General features: G+C 36.2%; 1 protein-coding gene across 1 annotated transcript in view; it reads left to right on the top strand.

Moving 5' to 3' along the window:
- LOC307187199 (multidrug resistance-associated protein 1-like) overlaps nucleotides 1-20586 on the top strand; it is a gene marked incomplete at its 3' end in the record, with an annotated part of 76641 nt that overhangs the window by 14116 nt on the left and 41939 nt on the right. The window contains exons 5-12 of the mRNA XM_079923001.1: nucleotides 4637-4814; nucleotides 10457-10711; nucleotides 11975-12040; nucleotides 15262-15399; nucleotides 16812-16958; nucleotides 18709-18793; nucleotides 18888-18954; nucleotides 19331-19457. Of these exons, the coding sequence (XP_079779127.1) occupies nucleotides 4637-4814; nucleotides 10457-10711; nucleotides 11975-12040; nucleotides 15262-15399; nucleotides 16812-16958; nucleotides 18709-18793; nucleotides 18888-18954; nucleotides 19331-19457 (1063 nt within the window). The remainder of the gene's footprint in view (nucleotides 1-4636; nucleotides 4815-10456; nucleotides 10712-11974; nucleotides 12041-15261; nucleotides 15400-16811; nucleotides 16959-18708; nucleotides 18794-18887; nucleotides 18955-19330; nucleotides 19458-20586) is intronic.

A 20586-nucleotide genomic window follows, 5' to 3' on the forward strand; every position in this document is an offset into this window, starting at 1 on the left:
CTGTCGTATGAAGGAAACACAAGGAAACTTTTTTTTAATGAACTAATAGTTATATTTTTTGTTTTGAATAAGTTTTCAAGTTGGAGTTTTTAAGAACAATTTAATTCATGAAAATAGAGTTAATCCCGAGTTGCCTGGATCCCAAATAATATTCAGGCACATATTTATCCAATATTTATTAAGCACCTACTACATGCCAAACTGTTCTAAGTAGACCATGGGGATAGAGCAAAAACCAAAAAGTCCCTGCTCCGATGACACTTAGAAGGGAGAGATAAATACTAAACAAATGAATAAATATAAATTGTATTAAGAAATAATCAGTGCTAAGGAAAGCAAAGTGCAGCAAGGCAATAGGGTAGAGAATACCAGTCTGGGGAACTGGAAGTTGTTTTTTTCTGTGAGGTGATTAGGGAGGACATTTGTTATAAGGTGAAATTTGAACAAAGTTCTGAAGGAAGTTAGGGAGGAAGCCGAGACCATATCTATTGCATGGCTAAAGCCATGAGGTAGCAGCGTGCTTGGTGTCTTTGAGGACCCTTAGAAGGCAAGTGAGGCTGGAGCAGGGAAGCTGAGAGGTCAGAAAAGGAAAGTGATAAGACTGAGGTCAGAAAGATTTGGGGGCTGGAAAAGATTTTGAAGGGCCTTATGGAACGTGATATATTAGAAGGGAAACCTTTGAGAGATTTTGAGCGTAGAATGATATGATTAGACTTCAGTTTTACAGGAATCACTCTAGCTGCTGCACAGAGAATAAAGTAGAGCAAGAGTGGAAGAAGGAACAGCTAAGATAATCCAGGCAAAAGTCAATGATGGCTTCAACTAGGTTGTAGCAATGAAGGTGATACGTGGTCAGCTTCTCGCTTTATTTTAAAGGTAGAGTCAACATAATGCACTGATAGATTGAACGTACGTTGAGAGAGGAAGAAAGGAGTCAAGGATGGCTTCCGAGTTTCTGTTAAATCACAAGGTAAATGAGTTACCGTTTATGGAAGGTATGGAAGGCTCAGGAAAGAGTCAAGTAGGGAGTGGAATTTGCTAAATGTGAAATATGTATTAGCCATTCTGCAGAAAAGAATTAAAATAGCAGACCTGACTGCTGTCCTTTGGAAGGCCTGTTTATAGGGCTGGCCTTTGGCTGGCAGTTGGAACTTGAACTTCAGGAGGGTTCCCACCACCTTAACTGATAGGAGTGGTTCAGTATCTCCAGACTGTTTATACAGTCAACATGGTCCATGCTGAATACCTGCTTTCCTTCCGAGAGTCTGGAATTTGGGCGTGTGTTAGGAAGAGGGTGCCCTGGACGCTGAGTCTTTAAAGGGCTTCCCTGGTGGACAACATTTCACATATTTGCCACAACTAGCTGCTGGGAGAATTAAGAGAGTTCTCTGTGACTCTACTGAGAGAGGACTTTTTGAAGCTTGTACCTGTTTTCCCCTAGACTTCACCCCATTCACCTTTTCTCTTTGTTAATTTTGTTTTGCATCCTTTCACCATAATAATTAATACTCGTGGATATGACTATATGTTGAGTCCTAAAAGTTGTTCTAATGAATCATTTAACGAGGGAGTGGTCTTGGGGATCCCTGACAGACATTTAGGTAAAAAGTTTGAATGAGCAATCGTCTACATAAGTTTGGAGTTAGGAAAGATATAGGCTAGAGTGATAAATGTGGGAACTGTTCCAAATTAGACTAGGTATATCAAGCTATGTTCTGGATGAGCTCACCTTAGTTACAGTGAAGGGAAGTAAAGATGTCCACACAAAAAATCACAAGCTTTTTCAGTGTGTAGAGGTGGTGAAGACAGGGAAATCCATCAAAAGATAGTGAGAAGGAGTGGCTGGAACAGAGAGAGGAGAACCGAAAGAGAATGGTGTTAAGGAATCCAAGGGCAGAAGCTGATTTATTGCTGTCAGAAAACTGTTTCTGTTGTTTTTACCCCAGAGTCTCTATTTGGTTCCCTTGTCTATAGACATATAAGCCAAATGTCTCCTGGATTAACTGTCCCCTCCTCCCACAGACAAGATAACAGGTGTCTCATTCCCCCTGCCTCTGCCCCTCACCTCTGAATATTCCAGTTATTTTTAAGTAGTTACCACTGAGTAATTACCATTCACCTATGACCAGAAGTCCATCTATCAGAGATGCATTGGCCAGCATCTTCTCTCCTGCCCTGTTCTGGTGATCTATTGCTGCAAAATTAGCCACTTCAAAACTAAGTGGTATAAAACAACCATGATTTTATTATGTGCATGATTTTGTGGACCAGGGCTTCAGACAGAGATTGTTTTTCTCTGCTCCACAATGACTGGGGAATTCACTGAGTAGCTTGAAGAGTTGAGATAGTTGTAGCAGCTCCAATAGAGACATACATCTGGGAACTTGGACCTAGCTGTTGGCTGAGTGATACCTTGATTCTTTTCTGCATCTGCTGGTACCAGAATGTGAAGATGGCTTCTAAACTTATATGCCTGATGCCTGGGCTAGGATGGCTGGAAATGGTCATCTCTCTTTCCCTCTTTTTCTCTCTCTCCACAGCTTCTCTGAATGGTTAGCTTAAGCACTGAGGTCTCTGGTTAGTTGATCTTCTTGCATAGCAGCTGGATGTTCCCAGAGTAAACATTCCAAGAAGTTTAGGCAAGTCGTTTTACGACCTAGACTTGGAAATCCCAGGATGTCACTTGGGCCATATTATTTTAGTCAAGCAATTCCTTAATTCAGCTCAGATCCAAAGGGAGGGGAATTAGGTTCAAATTCAAAATGAGAGGAGTAGCAAGTGATCCCCAGCCATTCTTAGTCATGTTCTGATTTCCATTTGCCAATGACTGACTACTGCTCAAGAAACTCATTAGAGAATCTCACTGTGGTCACTCTTTCTGAAAATAGTTATAGACGATAGCAATTCAGTGTCTCTGTATTCTTCCCAAATCTGCAGTCTGTGGGGTACTAAAGAATTGTTAAGTCCTTGGCTGTGGGGTAGAGAATTGTCTCCCTAATTTTGTCACACACTTTTTATAACATACTAGCTTGATCACACCTGCAAAACAGAAATTTCAACATTGCATTGAAATGAGTCAGTTGACATGTCTTTCTCCCTGAGTAGACTGTACGTTCCTCCAGGAACTTATTCAATTTTTGTGTCCTTAGCTCCTAGCACAGAGCCTGACACATAGAACGAAATACAATTCCTGAATGGATTACTGAGTAAATGTATTTATCCAAAGCTATGCTTTTCCAAGAAGCACTCATTCTAGAGTAGCTGAATAAGCTTACAATTCCCATACTGGGGAAGAATTGAGTCATCAGAATTTTATGAATTTATATGATCATGTCTCATGTATAATAAATATATCAAAATAATACTTTCATTAATTTACTAGTAGAAGAAATTTGTTTCTTGTTGATCATGGTGCTTACTCTTTTTTCCCATTTATTGGGATTTTATTCTAATGTCAGTCAAACCAAAAAATGAGTATTTATATCTGATATCATGAATATAGATTTACGGTCTTTACCATGCCTTGATCACAGATTATTTACAGTATTTCCTGGAAATATTTTTAGTAGTTCCATATTAATATAGTACCTGGTGATAGTCATTTAGTTGTTTGATTTTATGAAACAGGAAACAGTCTATTGATAGATGTATCTACAGTAAGAAGAATAGTGCTTCTCGTTCAGGAAATTTAATTCTGAGACCAAGAAGTTATTTAGTAAGTTGCTTTTGTAAAAATAATTTGGAGTCCCAATGGATAGCATCTGATAGACATCAACTAAAAATACAGAACCTGCTGTTGTATAATGTTTATGTGGGTTGTGGTCACTTCAAATAGTGATTTTCAGTGACTAGAGTTTTATAGTAGGATTTTTAGAGGCACTGGTATTATATTTGATTCGAAGGTACAATCTTAATAAAGATAATTTCTGAAGTACTTGGTTTATAAAGCAATTCGGGCAACATGAATTGCATTTAAGTATACATCTATTAACTGTCCAAGCTGTTAATAAAGTAGATCGAAGCTTAGATAATTAGAACCATCCCTATTGTCTAGGTGTACCCAGCATTGACCTTAATCACGATGACCATGTTGTCACCAAACTTAAGAGGAAATAAGTAAAGGTAGAGGAGAGGGAAATTGGATATGCATAAAAGTAATAAAAGGGGAGCTATAATTCAGGCCTTTAAAGAAACAGTGTCTTTTTGCCATGCTAAGAGATTGTCTACTTAAGTTCTAATTGTCATGTTTCCCTATATTTAACAAAATGCATGATTTCAGCAAAAAAAAAAAGACCTTTTAAATGTCTCTGTGTCTCAATTTTCATGATGAAGTTAGACCAGAACATTTAATTATTTGATGAGATTGCCATATGAAAACTAGAAAATATCCTTCTACCCACAAGCCTGCAATAATAATTGTTGATTCTATTTATTATATATGCTTGAGTAAAAATAAAGGGGGAAAGGATGCCAAATTGGGCAAGTAAAAGAAGAACAGGCAAGAGTATGTACGTGTGTGTGTGTGTGTGTGTGTGTGTGTGTGTAACATTTTGACAGCACTTAATTCACATAAGCATTTTATTACTTCAGATGTTTAACATTTCTTCTCTTTTCTCAATTTGCATATGACATTCAGGCAAATGATCATTTTCTGTGAACACCGCCCAGATTTTGGCTGGAGTGGCTATGGTTATGCTTTGGCACTTTTTGTCGTAGTCTTCTTGCAAACCCTGATCCTTCAGCAGTACCAACGTTTTAACATGCTCACTTCAGCAAAAATTAAGACAGCTGTAATTGGACTGATCTACAAGAAGGTAAAAGATTGAAGAAATTCCCAATTTCTAAATGAACCGTATCCTTATGTGCTTTCAAATAAGGGATCTGGAAAAATAGAAGTGTATGTTAAAAAGTTCTAGTGTGTCCTTTGAATATACATTTATTTTGCTATGAAAGAACTTTGACTCATCAATATTGGTTGCATTAATTTCTTTATAGGGTCCTCCGTCTATAGTCCCTGAAATTTCTAGTCAACTCTAATCCATGAAATTAAATGATATTCTGTGTCCACTGTTACATCACTTAACTCCTCCTCAGAAGATGAATGGAATTGAATGTTTTATGGTTGTCTATATTTATGTATCAATAAAATTCCTTTCCATGATCATGTTCCATCTACATAGTACCTTTTACTTGCTCTGCTCACTCTGTCTTTTCATGCAACAAAGCCATCCTTCTCTCTACAGTCATTACCTATTTCTCTTTGAGTCCAAGCCCTCTCCCACCCACCCCAAAACCTAGCTGATCCTTATACCTAGCATGACCCTAAAGTTTAATTTGTCCTTTCTTGAAAATACAATTTTAAATACCACCTCTTTACCTTTCAGAGCCTTTTATTTACATGATAGTTATAAACAATTAAAGAGTTTCCTTCCTCCCGTAGTTATCACGGAGTTATTAAATCAACAGGAGTATTTTGCCTTCTTAGTCTGTACTCCTCTTTAAATTGTGGGCTCTTCAGATTTGGAATAGGAACTTTTTAACCTGTTGTACCTTTATCATCTAAGAGAGTGGCTTTTACACATTTTTATAAAAGTTGGAAGACTGAGTAAGTGAATAAATGAGCCATTGCCTTCAAGAAACTGGAGAGAACTATTAACATACATAATAAATGTGTGGAACTAAATGCAGATATTATAAGAGATCAGATAAGCAGGAAATCTACAATGTGTGTAGGCAGTTAAGGAAGGTTTCACATAGAAAGGAGACTTGAAATAGTCTTTCGGAAAGCTGTAGGATTTGTGTAAGTGGAAGGAAATATAATTTGGGTTGACCTGGGCATGAAGTGTTACAGACGATTTGGCCATATTAGGCCAAAATGGAGGCATAGAGTGATTTTAGAGACTCTGGAATGACCCAAGCTCAACTGAGCCAGGAAATACTGAACTTGAAGTAGAGCTAGCTCTGTATAACGTAGCCCAGATACAGGGTCAGAGAGGCTGCCCCAGTTGTAATTTTAACGGCTGTAAATTCTGAGAATTTACAGAATCCAAATATGGAGAAAAGATTGATCAAAGAGTCTAGGAATCAGTTTAAATGCTAACATTTGTTTTCGATATATGGTCTATATGGAACAGGACTTCATTCATTGATTTAAGCATTGGAGTTTAGGTATAGGATTGGGGTGCATTTACAAGCATAAAAGAGTAGATAGCGGTAGAAATTGGAGCAAACTGTCCGAAATAAAAAGGAAAATCAAGTGCTATGGGTGAGTCCATCATAAGGGCAAAAAGACCCTGGAGATAATGTAAGAGGGAACAGAGTCTACAAGAGTGAGACTGTATGGGTCCTTAGAGAATGTTTAATAACAAAGGGCACTCAAGGATCAAAGGAATACAGCAATCAAGCTGGTTCAGTGGATCCTGCAGTAGGGATTAAGATTTAATTCTAACTCCATCAGACAAACAGCGGAAGATATTAGTAGTGACCTGTAGTGCTAGGATGCTCTGGGACAGCCCATGCAGTGGCACAAATATAAGGCAGTCTTCCTTCTGAGTCTCTTATCCTATATCTGCTTTCCAGGGGGACCAACTGGGGTTGCTAAATTTCCCTTCTCCTACACAGATTTTAGGATTCTGATTTTTGTCATATTTAGATAACTTCAAGATCCTAAATGGCTCTCATAGTGGCACCAGATGACCCATGTTCATCTGACACTGGCCCTCCTTCACCAGGGATTTGTTACACTGGGTTAAAGCTGGTCTCACACCTTTTTCTTGGTGAGGAAGGGAGGTGTTTGAAAGCTCTTGTTCTGTATCCATCCACATGACTGCTGCTACTTTGGAGTAAAGTTCAGGGAACATCATTTTTTAAGGTTTGTGGGGAAGAACACAGGCCTCCTTCCACTTGATCACTGCACGAGTCTTTGGGTCTTAAAACTCAGGTTTTGTTACCCCTTATCTCTCCGTTGCAGGCTCCATGGGAATTCTTTTTTTTTTTTTTTTTTTTTTTTTTTTTTTGCGTTAGGCAGGCCTTTCACTGTTGTGGCCTCTCCCGTTGCGGAGCACAGGCTCCGGACGCGCAGGCTGAGCGGCCATGGCTAATGGGCCCAGCCGCTCCGCGGCATGTGGGATCCTCCCGGACCGGGGCGCGAACCCGGGTCCCCTGCATCGGCAGGCGGACTCTCCACCACTGCGCCACCAGGGAAGCCCTCCATGGGAATTCTTGAGGGCTAAGAAACAAGATATGGTTCAAAAGCAGCATCAGGTAGTCCTGGGCTTAATGTGGGCAGTCTGAGGGCATTCTTCCATCAAATACCATCCAATAGGAGTTTCTGTGATTTTTTAAAATATTCTATATCCACATTGCCCAGTATCGTAGCCACTAGTCATATATGGCTATTGAACCCTTGAAACTGAAACGTGGCTAGTAAGAGTAAGGAGGTAGATTTTTAATTTCAATTAAATTTAAGTTGAATAACCGTGTCTAGACTGTCTACATTTGTGGCTTAAAGGTTTATTCTTTCCTTAATTGTGGGAAGTATATAATATAAAGAAAACTGATAAAATTCTGTTTCCATTCTTTAAAATAGATATACTTAAGTGTGATCAGAAGGAGGAGAGAGAAAGAAAATCCTGGCATACTTATTTTGCATCCAAAGGAACTGAAAAGAAATGAATTCTCATAGATTTATGAGGATCCACCTTTACGAACACCATGACTCATTAGAAGTATGGCAACCACTGTTTGAGAATCACTGGGATAGAAGTGTTTAGGGCCCAGCAAGTTCTAAATTATATGATGTCTATGACTTACAGCTAGGATGGTCAGGAAAAATAGTTCAGGAAATAAAGATATGAACCAGGGCCGTGGCAATGAGTCCAGAAAGGAACAAATACACGAGGGAGAATGTGAAATTGTAAAACAAATTTCATCATCATAAGATGAAATGAACCATTAGTGAATTGAGCTCAGTGATAAAAAGATATTTCCAGTCCATAAAAAGGGTTTTTGAGGTTGGAAGCCATATCTGGTTTATCTGGGTCTTCTTAGAGCATAATTCAGTCAATGAAATGAATGAAGTTTCAAAAAGTGACGAGTCACATAGTTGTGTTACAGATCCTCCTGAGTGGGTCCCCAACAAGGGTCCTTCTGTTCAGTGTCCTTCGAGCCCACCAAGATTGGGTTAGGAGCAAAGGAAAGCTTTATTCTCTGATCAGATAACGGAGAGACGGGAGCTCGCTCTAGAGCAGGGGTCCACAATCCCCCTCCACCCCGGACCCCCAGTCCGTGGAAGAATTTTCTTCCAGGAAACCAGTCCTTGGGGACCGCTGCTCTACAGCACTGGGCTCTCCCGACAGGCTGGCGGGGAGGGGAGGGGAGGGGGCGGGGTTCTTGCTGGGTGGTTGCAGCTGTGCTGCTCAGGCTCCTGATCAAGGTGCCAGGCCCAACATCTCTGCTCGCGGCCCGCTGCTGCCATCTTGGATTAAGTGTCATGCGTGGCTACTGCACCCCGACACCGAGCATCGGTGTAGGCTCGGCCGTTTCCTTTCTCAGCAGGAACTCTGGTCTGAAGGGCTGGGTGCGAGGCCTCTGCACACTGTCCCCTGGGAGCAAGTGAGACTAGACTAAACACCCAGGGAAAGGGAAAAAAAAAAGGTTAGACTTTATTGTATTACCCAGTCCCCTTAGAATTGTTTTTTTTTTTTACAATGGTGTGTTAGTTTCTGCTTTATAACAAAGTGAATCAGTTATACATATACATATGTCCCCATATCTCTTCCCTCTTGCGTCTCCCTCCCTCCCACTAGAATTGTTAATGGGTTTTGCGGGTGACAGTTGTGCTTTGTGTGTTTTCCAAAAGGAGGGTATTTATTTGGTTCCTTGGATAATTTGATGATTTTGAATTACTCAGTCTTTTAGTATTTTCATAAATACTAACTGTGGTTTATCTTTTCCTTCTAGAAAAGTGGGAGAAAAGAGTTTATATTTGTTTATAATAGTAAGTTGGGGGTGGGTGCTATTAGAGATCAATGGATCTCTCTTAAAAAATGCTATAGTCTTAATGAAATGAGAATAACTCTTCTTGGATTTCCATTGTTTTACTTGGCCACTTTAAATGGTCAATAACTTATTAAGGGAGTTTACAAAGCTACATTTGGAGGAGGCGTGGATAGAAGCCTAACTATTGTTGTGATTAGTATTTTTTCCTTTTTTCCTCTTATGGGAGCAGTGTTTATTCTGTTTTATCATCAACACCACTGTGCCCCTTAGAAGTCAGTAGCAGAAATGTAAAGGATTCAACACTGCAGTAGCCATAGGGCTTAGGGGGATCCTGACACTCTGTGAAACTCCCAGTTTTGTGCATCTCCTCCAGCAGCCCCATGACCTCCCACACGCACTGAGCCCCTCGGCTTTAAGCTAGGGAATGTTAGAAGTGTTCCACTGAAGGCCCTGCCTACTTTTTTTCCAGATGGGCTTTTCCTCTGGCTTTGTATTAGTCATTTATTGAATAAATAGATCTTGAGTGCCTCCTGTATACCATTTACTTTTGTTAGATCCAGCTCTCAATCCTGTCTCTCTTTAAATCAATGTGATGGAAATTCTTTAGAACTTTTGTCATATGAATGGACTTTTGCCTCTTTTCCAGTTTAAATATAAATTTCCACTATTTTTACAGTTATTTATGCTTTTCACTGGGAATTTTAAATGAGTGGGAAATTAAATAAATGAATTTCTAATATCAACCTTAGTAAGAAGATACCAGTAATTAACCTTAAGGATATTGAATTCAATATAATATTAAATAACATACACAGAGGGAAAGTGAGAATTAGGCTTTGGAAGAAAAGAAAACATGTATTTCCAACTTGTCCATGAAGCCTTTTCAATACTCTTATCTCTCTGAATCCCCATGGCCCTTCTTACCTATTGTTATAATCAGCCTGTGTGTAGGACCTTTGTGTAGGAGGGGAGTGGACTGCACAATTAGATTATAATCTCTTTAAGATTTAGGACTGCATCATTGAAAAATTAGCATTCATTAGATATTCATTGATTCACTTGTGTACTTTGTATTGATAAAAGTTAGATGGTTTAGCATTATACGCCAGTAAATAGAGAGGAACTCAGTGCTAGAAATCTAGAATTGATTTCTTTTGCAGTTTTTCAATTCCACAAATTGTAAAGGGTCCTTGGTGAATGTATTTGCTTGGGAATCCAACTGTTACTCTCTACCAATACATAGTAAATTTTAAAACTATGTAATTTGATCAATAATTGTTTTTTCTTCATCTAAAAACATAGCTCTTGATATTATATGATCTGATGCATAAGTAATCATGCATATTTGTCTAAATATATTACAAATTTTTATTTTTAGTTAAAAGTTACCATTGTTTGACTGTAAAGATCCCTCATGATCTACAGAACTCTGAGTATTTTGCTTCTCTTTTTCCAGGCCCTGCTTTTATCTAATGTTTCTAGAAAAAAGTTTTCCACTGGGGAAATTATTAACTTGATGTCAGCAGATGCCCAGCAGCTCATGGACTTGACCGCAAACATCAATCTCCTTTGGTCAGGTCCTTTTCAAATCCTGATGGCCGTATCATTCCTTTGGCAAGAGCTGGGTCCAGCAGTGTTAGCAGGGGTAGCAGTCCTTGTGTTTGTTATCCCAATGAATACTTTAGTTGCAAATAGAATGAAAAAGCTGAAGGTAAGAATATGATTGCCTCAAGTTACATGTGTTCAATAGTACTTATTACTTTAATACATTTAGGTGCTGAAAATTTATGCCTTCTTTTATATTTTTCTGAAGTTTTCAAGTAATTACCAAAAAGATTAGGCTTTAAAGATGAGAAATAGAAAATAACATATGATTATAAAATAATTACGAATTACTAAACACACTAGTATTTAGAATAACAGGTTTTTCAGTGAATTCTTTTAAACTAATTTTTAAAAAATATTCTGATTTTAAATGATTGTAAGTCAAATTTTTAGGAATGGACTTACTTTTTTTTTTTTTTTTTTTTGAGGTACACGGGCCTCTCACTGCTTTGGCCTCTCGCGTTGCGGGGCACAGGCTCCGGACGCGCAGGCTCAGCAGCCATGGCTCACGGGCCCAGCCGCTCCGCGGCACGTGGGATCTTCCCGGACCGGGGCACGAACCCGTGTCCCCTGCATTGGCAGGCGGACTCCCAACCACTGCGCCACCAGGGAAGCCCTGGACTTACATTTTTAGGACCTTAATCTAGAGCCCTAAGACATCCAAAGAGACTCCAATATTATATACAAATATTCCAAACAGAAAATATGCTTTAATCATACAAACAATATTAAGGATATTAACTTGTAAATGTGTACTTTGTTAGATATACAAATACTTATTATTATATATAAAATAATTGTGACAGTATTATTGGAGGAAACCCTTAAGAAGCAATACCTAAACAATAATAAGTATAAAATAATATAAATATTAAGCATTTGAATAAATGTATAATACTTATATAATGTTTGCCAAAAAAACAGTATTTGAAAATATACATTTTAATCACTCTAATTTCCAAAGTACTAATAACACTCAAGATAGTACACTTAAAATATAGAAACCTTTATTTATATATATATATATATAATTGATAGAGTTTGGGGAATTTTATCCCATTTTAATAGACTATGGATATTATTTTATCATTCCACTCTAAATAACTATTATATTTTCTACTCTTTTGGAAAATGTACACCTTGTTTTTATCCTACTGCTGGCTACTTTCAAGTTTATAATGTCTATTTATAACTATTTTCTAACATTATCAACAGAATAATATTGCATGAACATTATAAGATGGTTTTATATAAAATATTATACAAAATAGAGGAAATACATTGTATTTTTAAAAATAGCTATGGTCATGTCAATTAAAGTATTAGCAACTCTCGTCAAATATACTTTCATTTTCTTTTCCTTACCTAGAAAAGCCAAACGAAGAACAAAGACAAACAGATAAAACTGCTCAATGAAATCTTACATGGAATTAAGGTAATATAAAAAGAGCATACCTTTAATTTAACTATTTAGAATATAGCAATGAGTTAAACAATAACTCATTGCATTCTCAATATCAAAGTAATGATATAAGTATAATTTTTGAGGGAGTATTTTAGATTTCAGATGTATAGGAATTCTTATTGTTGAAATAACATTTAAATAAAGCCAAATAAAATGCAGGCTTTTTTTTTTTTTTGATTCTCAACCAACAACTAAACACAAACATCCCAAAAGATACAAAATATTACTTGTTTCAAGGGTAGAAGTGATGGGATGAAGCAGGGCAGAGTGACAATATCATTGTCATCAGTGTGAAGGCAGATTTATACAGACAGGGTAAGTGATGAGAAGGCAGATTTATATGGGGTTCTTTTACTCAGAATAGAAATGATCATACAAATGCTATTCTATGAAAGGTGTGTTACAGATTATTTGTTTCCTAGAAAAGCTACCCCCATGCCACACCACTAACATTTTCTCTGTGATAAAATGAGTGAAACCTTTTGAACTTTTGAATAGAGATCTTCTTGAATTTACAATGGAGCTATATCCTGATAAACCCATCATAAGCTGAAAATATCCTTAAGTCGAAAATGCATTTAATACACCTGACATACTGAATATCATAGCTTAGCCTAGCCTAAATATGCTCAGATCACTTACATTAGACTACAGTTGGGCAAAATCATCTAACACAGAGCCTATTTTATAATAAGGTGTTGAAAAGTTCATTAATTTATTGAATACTGTACTGAAAGTGAAAAACAGAATGGTAGTATGGTTACAGAATGGTTGCAAGTGTATTGGTTGTTTACTCTCTGGACTGTGTGGCTGCCCAGCGTCATGACAGAGTAGTATACCACATATTACTAACCCGGGAAAAGATCAAAATCCGAAATTGGAGGTGCAGTTTCCATTGAATGAGCATTGCTTTTGCACCATCCTAGAGCTGAAAAATCCTAAATTGAATCATTGTAAATTGGAGACCTGTATATAATTTCAAATCCTATTGCACTTGGATTATAGCTTACCAGATTTTTCTAAAGCACAAAATTTGCAGAGTTCACATGGAATTTCCTTCTAACATTTATTTTATTTATTTATTTATTTTGCGGTACGCGGGCCTCTCACCGTTGTGGCCTCTCACCGTTATGGCCTCTCCCGTTGCGGAGCACAGGCTCCACAGGCTCCTGACACACAGGCTCAGCAGCCATGGCTCACAGGCCCAGCTGCTCCGCGGCATGTGGGATCTTCCCGGACCGGGACATGAACCCGTGTCCCCTGCATCGGCAGGCGGACTCTCAACCACTGCGTCACCAGGGAAGCCCTCCTTCTAACATTTAAAGATGCATAGGACATTCCCTCTGTCTGGTGCATCTATCATTATATACACAGAATAAACCCATTATATGTACCCATTGATTCACCTTAGAATCAATAAATGATATACTGTATTGTGCTGTGTAGAATTTTTACAAAAATATAAATTACTGAAGTGAAAGACATTGTTAGATTGAAGATACCTTGAAAGGAGGCTGTTATCCATTTAATCATCTGAACTTTAGAATGGCAGTAACTAACTCTGAAATTTAACTCAGATTATTCAATAAGGTCACACATCCCCAAAGTATATGATCCAGATGCATCTTGCACCTCTTGGTGGGTTAATTGAGAGCTCCTGCATCCATTAGAAAGTAGAGTGATGTATGTTCATAGGTTTTAAGTATTGATATTCATAAAAGGAAATTTGTATTATCAGTAGGACTAGGACAGTGTAGATAAAATAAAAGAAAATTTCCTCAAGATCTAAGCAAAGTTCAAGATTTAAAATAGCAGTCCCAGTAGTAAATACACTAGAATATTGGTAGAGGTCCAAGTGGCAATCAATTAGTATAGTTTAAAGGTGTGAGCAGTTTGCATCCTTGGAGTCTGAAAACAGGTGTCATAGAGCCTCTATTTGATAATGATAATATATTAGCATTTATTGAACATTTTCTATGTGTCATGCACTGTGCCTATCACTTTATATCTGTTTCCTCTTATAAACTTCAAGAAAAAGATTTCTCATTTTCATTTTACAAATAAGGAAACAAAGTATCTGAGCAGGTAAGGGTCATGTCTAAGTTCACAGATCTGATGAGAGATTATTAGGGATCTCCAGAGAACCAGGAGTAATAGGACAGATAGACATATAGATAGATAGATAGATAGATAGATAGATAGATAGACAGATAGATAGATGATAGATAGATAGATAGATAGATAGATAAAGATTTATTTTAAGGAATTGGCTTATGATTATGGGGGCTGGCAAGTGTGAAATCTGTTGAGCAGCCTGGAAATTCCAGCAGGAGTTGATGTTGCCATCTTGAGTCTGGAGGCAGAATTCCTTCCTTCTCAGGGAGCCTCAGTTTTTTCTCTTAATGTCTTCAACTGATTGGATGAGGCCAACCCATTTAATGGAGGGTAATCTGCTTTATTTAAAGTCTGATGATTTAAATGGTAATCAGATCTAAAAATTACCTTCACAGCAACATCTAGACTGGTGTTTAATCAAAGAACTGGGCAACATAACGTAGCCAAATTAACACATAAAATTAATCATCACAAAGAGATAGAGCTGGAATTTGAATGTAGGTCTATCTCACTCTAAAACATATGTGGTGAGCCATTGTATGATTCTGCTTCTGCATGTTTTCCATCTCAGAAAATAGTTTACAATCTCAGAACACCAGTAACCTTTCAGAAAATGGCTTGAAGTCCCAAGACATCAGTTTTCAAGAAATTAGGAGACCAAGGAGAGAAGCTTAGATATTTAGAAATGGGAAGAGAACAGAACTGAGAGTTGGACCAGAAGGAAAATTGACAGGATTAAGCTAGATAGAAACTGCTATGGAGCTCATGCCAGGAACTGGGATGTTGCCAAAATCTGGCTCAAGAATAAGCTACTGGTGGGTAAGAGAGACATAAGCCTGGGGAAATGGTGATTTCCTCCCCCGACCCACCCCAAAAAAACACAATTCAAGGAAGTGTTTTGACTCAGTTGAAAACAGGAGAAATTTTCTTTACTTTATAGGTAACATCTGTTTTTCTTACCTACACAATTATGTGAGTGTGTGTATGTGTTATAGTGTGTGTATTTGTATGTGTGCATGCTTTTATTCCTTCTATGATATTGATTGTCAAATAGTCATTGTCTGACTTCTTCACAGATCCTTAAACTTTATGCATGGGAACCCTCCTATAAAAAGAAGATTATTGAAATTCGAGAACAGGAATTGGAAGTTCAAGAATCAGCTGGGTATCTTGCTGTATTTTCTATGCTGACTTTAACTTGCGTTCCATTCTTTGTGAGTGTGTGTATTATTTCTTGTTTTGATTTTCAAATTTGATTTGTGGATTCACCTTCAAATTACCTGGAATTAAGGTGTCCAAAGTGAAATCTTCTTTATCTGAATTTAAATTAAAAAGTATGCAGTCATTAACCTATGGAGATAAGAGAATGAAAGTTTTAAAGAAGGGGAAAAATTTTTTCGTGCATTCTCATTGGTCTGTATTTTTTATATATAATAAGATTTTACATCTTTGTAAATTTCTTATGGATTGAACATATGCCATCCTCATTCTTAAAAAATATAACCTGTATTTCAGAGTTCCATATCAGCTCTAAAGTTTTTTGATTTTCATGATTAATCCCTTTTAAGCAAGACCCAAAGTCACACTACATAGAGTTGGGAAGGGAAGTTATCTAAACATTTATTGAGTGTTTCTACTGTTTACCAGACAAGTTATATGCATTGCTTTATTTCATTCTTGAAATAATAAGGCATTACTTTTCTCATTTCACAAAAGGAAATGGAAATATTGATAGTTTGGAAACATCCTCAAAGTTATAGAATTAGTATTTGTAGGTGAATTGATATGAACTGAGGTCATTCTTCTTCTGTCACTTCATACAAATATTGGGAATCTCATGCTATTTAAAGAGTATAAATTGACTTAAAATATGAAGCAGCAGCTGAAAGCCAAAGGATAAGAAAACTACATATACCTGAAGCATCAATTTTAACCAAAGTTACCACTCTCAGTGGTGATGGGGTCAGGGAACATTCTATATGTTTCCCCTGTTGTTAATTTAAAATACTATTATTTTTTATTCAAACAGACATATGGGTATTATGAAAGTAAAAGCAATATTTACATTTGGAATACTTTAGTAGAAATGTCCAAGAAACATTTGTTTAAGACAGTCCTGTGTACATGATAAATAGTCAATACATTCTCATGCATAAATGAACTTTTCTGCCTTTTCTAAATGAAACTTAACGCGAGTAAATATAAATCTTATCAGTCGTGATTTATTTATGCCTTCCTTAGTTAATACTAAGACACAGAGGAAGTATAATTATTGAATATGAGACAGAAGGTATGCACACATTACTGGCAAAAATTTACATAAAACTTCTCCACTTTGAAAAAAGATGAACTACTATACGTTTTAAATGGGAATAATTGCTCTAGTGAAAATACGATATGTCAAAGAAGGAAGCTAGACCACATGTTCACAGGATGTCGTTATCTAAGATACACAATTGTATGATCTGTACTAAACATTGATTTCATAACTTTCTGCAGTAGTACTGAATTGTACTGAATTTTGGTAAACAGCAACAATAAAGGTTATTAAAATTTTCTTTCCTAATTTTGAGTCTCTAACTCATAATTGAATAATTGAAGATAATAACATATCTCTATTTTTAAGGTGTCCCTGGCAACATTTGGGGTCTATTTCTTACTGGACGAAGGCAACATTTTAACAGCCACTAAAGTGTTCACATCTCTGTCTTTGTTTAATATTTTGAGGCTTCCTCTGTTTGATTTACCAATGGTGATCTCAGCTGTGGTCCAGGTACATCCAAAGTATCCTTAAACTGAGAATCATTTCTCTACTGAAATCTATGGTTTTGCATATTTCATTTCTTTGTCTTTTTTTTAAATTTCACTTTTTGTAGTTGCTTTACACTGCTTTCAAAGTTAACCTCCCTGATTTAATCAGCAATAGAGAACATTATAGAATGGAAGGAATCGTGTCTTCTTTGCCTGTGCTTCTCTTCTATAAAAATGACTTTTACGCGTCTTTTCAATAGAAAGTCAATTGACTTTCTTTTCAAGTCAATTGAAAATGACTTTTCAATATGTGATACTGTTTTCTTTGCTAAGTGTTAGTTTCTTTTATTTAGCTTTTTAAAATTTGGTGTTTGACACTATGCCATTAAAGGGTTCATTTTCTGTTTTCAGCTGAAAAATTTTTAACTAGGTGCTTTGCACAGAGCTGGATCTGAATTTTCCCAGGGTTCAGCAGCATTTCGTCTATACTAAATGAATAAACCAGGGAGAAAAGTGCATTGATAATATCAGTCTGCCAACAAACCTTGTTTGAGGTATCTGGTTCAGCCTGCTTTTATTGTAATCTCCAATTGCTAGAGGCTCTGTAGATGCTATAATGAGTAGAAGGTGGCTAAAACCACAAGGAATCCAAAGAACTGAGTTCCTTCATCCCTTTGCCCTGAGATTTTCTCAGTTAAATTTTTTTGATACCAGGTTTGGGCATTCCACCATCAAATCCTTTTCAAGTCTGGGTTCATAAACAAAGTGAATCTTTGCTTATTGGAACCGGCTCTTTGATCTAAGAACTTTGCCTTTTAATTTTTAAATTATTTAAACGAAGAGTAACATACTTCTATAGTAAATACCAATTAAGCTATTTTTGTTACATAATACCATTTTTATGTTATTTTACTAATAATGACCAACAGAGGGCATAGAAGTACTATTGTTGTGATGCTTTTAACACTTGTTTCACAGCACACTTCTCTTAAAGAAAATGTCATTCTTAGAGTAACAGTTTAGTTTTGCTTTTGAAATTAGAATCTAGCTAAAGGTCTGGTATGGCAAAGTGTCTTCCAACTCCTAGTGGTATGCTACTACTGTCACTAAACAAATAAGGAGAACAATTGTTAAAAAAAAAAAAAGAAAAGAGAAGAAAAAGAAAAAGAACCAGCTCTGCATACTGATATGACACACTTGGTAAACAAAACCACAGCCCAATTACATCTTATCCATTAACAATAGACATTTCCTAGCATAAAGTGAATAAAAATATACTAGAGGTTTCATGCAAGTTAGTTTCAGGGGGAAAAATGATTCTATTTATCATAATTGTAGCTAAACATTTTACAGGTATTTTACTATAACTAAAAGTTACTATTGCCAAAACAATCATTTTATTTATGCTCAGAAGCAGAATTCATTCAATCGTCCTGAAGTTGCTTTTAAAAACTAATTTTTGTATAATTATTAATTAATCAGTTATTATGTCTTTATTAGAATGTTAAGGAGGAATTTTGCTTTCTTCTTCTCATGCTTTCCTGCATATATGATATTTGTTTTGATCTCTGATCCTTGAAACTGTTCTTTTTCTTTATGGATGGACTCATTTATAAACATTAAAACAATGCAAACTATGCTTGCTGAATATTTTTATCAATATCTTCAATTTACATCAAAAAATTTTAATCATACTGTAATTCACAATAAATGCTTTTCAGTTTAACTTGTGTTTGAAACCCAAAAAATTTCATTTGCATTTATTTTGATAGACAAGAATATCATTGGTTCGTTTGGAAGACTTTCTCAATACTGAGGACTTTCATCCTCGAAGTATAGAAACAAAGTACATAGGAGGTCAGCAGTTCCTCTTTGTATTCAATATTTATTTGACTTCTAGGCTGAAGACAATTGATTTGAAGATACATTTGTATTTATTTTTTCTTCCTAGATCATGCCATTGGTTTTACAAATGCTTCCTTTTCCTGGGATAAAACAGGGATTCCAATATTAAAAGAGTAAGTCATGGTTTGGGGAAAATTAAAAACAAAAAAATTTTAGCATTGAATTCTATAATGTTCCATGTTTTTATTTTTTAGAGTTTTTAAGCAGAAGATGAATCTATTGGAATTTACAAGATTTTTTTTAAACCTTTCACTGCACATTTCATTTTTATGGTTGTTTTACTCTCTTTTTTCCCTTTTCATTTCCTCTATTTCCTCTGCAGCATTTGCTGTTGCATTTTGGAAGTTTGGAATGTAGGACAGTGTGAATAGCAGCAATTTCAGGGATGATACCCAGTGCAGTGATACAGTGACTTGTCTAGGAATATACATTAAAAACAATTATAACATGAACTTCTTATGTCATCTCTCTCCTTTTCTTGTCATGCAGCTTAAACATAAAGATTCCAGAAGGAGCTTTAGTGGCTGTTATAGGGCAAGTTGGGTCTGGAAAATCATCTCTGCTTTCTGCCATTCTAGGGGAAATGGAGAAACTTAAAGGAGTAGTCCAAAGAAAGGTAAAGTCAACAATGCATTCTTTTCACATCTCCTAGTGTAATAGGCTACAGCCAGCATATCATTAGTGTCAATAAGAATTTATCAAATTGAATTGAAGATGCAAGTATTTAATGAGCATTTCTAGTTTGTAACAATCATTTAAATTTCCACAGAAATTGATTAACTATGGATGGCTTAGTAAGAGCATTGTGTCCTTCAAATACTTCAGCAAATCATTTAAGAATGCTTATGGTAATTGTTTGATGATATTAACTAAATTGCAACCAATTATAGAGAAACGAATGTGATTTATAATGTAGTTTGATTAGGTTTCTAATTATCATTCACTGCAAGGTTTCCTAAGTAATTATGGCCATTCTATTTCTAAGAAATCTTGTAGTTGCTCATGAGAAGGACCTTTGACCTAGAAAAACCTCAGGAAAATAATAATATTAATAGCTTACATTTAAATTTAAGCCTTTGGACTAAGGAGAGGTCTACTCCACTCCCAGCCATTTGTTTTATTCTTAAAGGTCAGTAGGAATAAGAATTCAAGAAGTTCTTCATCAGCTTTTTCTTCTCTGAAATACTAGACTATCTAATGAGTTTTTCCTTAGACCTAACTAACTGTTAGGTAAAATACTACCTATTCGCTCCTCTCACATCTGACAAGATGGAGAAGCTCTATAGATCTGAAACCAGTGTCTTCACAGTTTTGTTCTCGAGGAAAAAGCAACTCCAAATCATTTTATTTTTTGTTCATAATATATCTTTCCTCATGTCTTTATATCTTTCCTGACTCCAGTTCTTTAGTGATTATTTATTTCTCTCTCAGCATTGCTATTTCTTAGTTTGGAATCAAGTATGATTTTTAGGACTTTTTCTGATAAGGTTACACTTAATGAATACCACTATTTAACTTTAAGTACACGATCTTTGTCTCCTTATGTGCTTCCTAATGATTACAATCAGCCATTTGTCTATCGATCAAGATGACTATACCTTTTCCTAGGCCAGTTAGTATCCTTTAAAAATATAATGCTTGTCATGTTGATTTTATTATCATTCAGTTTCTTTGGTTAATTTCACAAAGCAATTATTGAGCACATACTATGTGCCTAGCACTTAGTACCAGGGAAATAAACATGA

The sequence above is a fragment of the Stenella coeruleoalba genome (assembly GCF_951394435.1).
Source record: "Stenella coeruleoalba genome assembly, chromosome: 5".
Taxonomy (NCBI): Eukaryota; Metazoa; Chordata; class Mammalia; order Artiodactyla; family Delphinidae; genus Stenella; species Stenella coeruleoalba.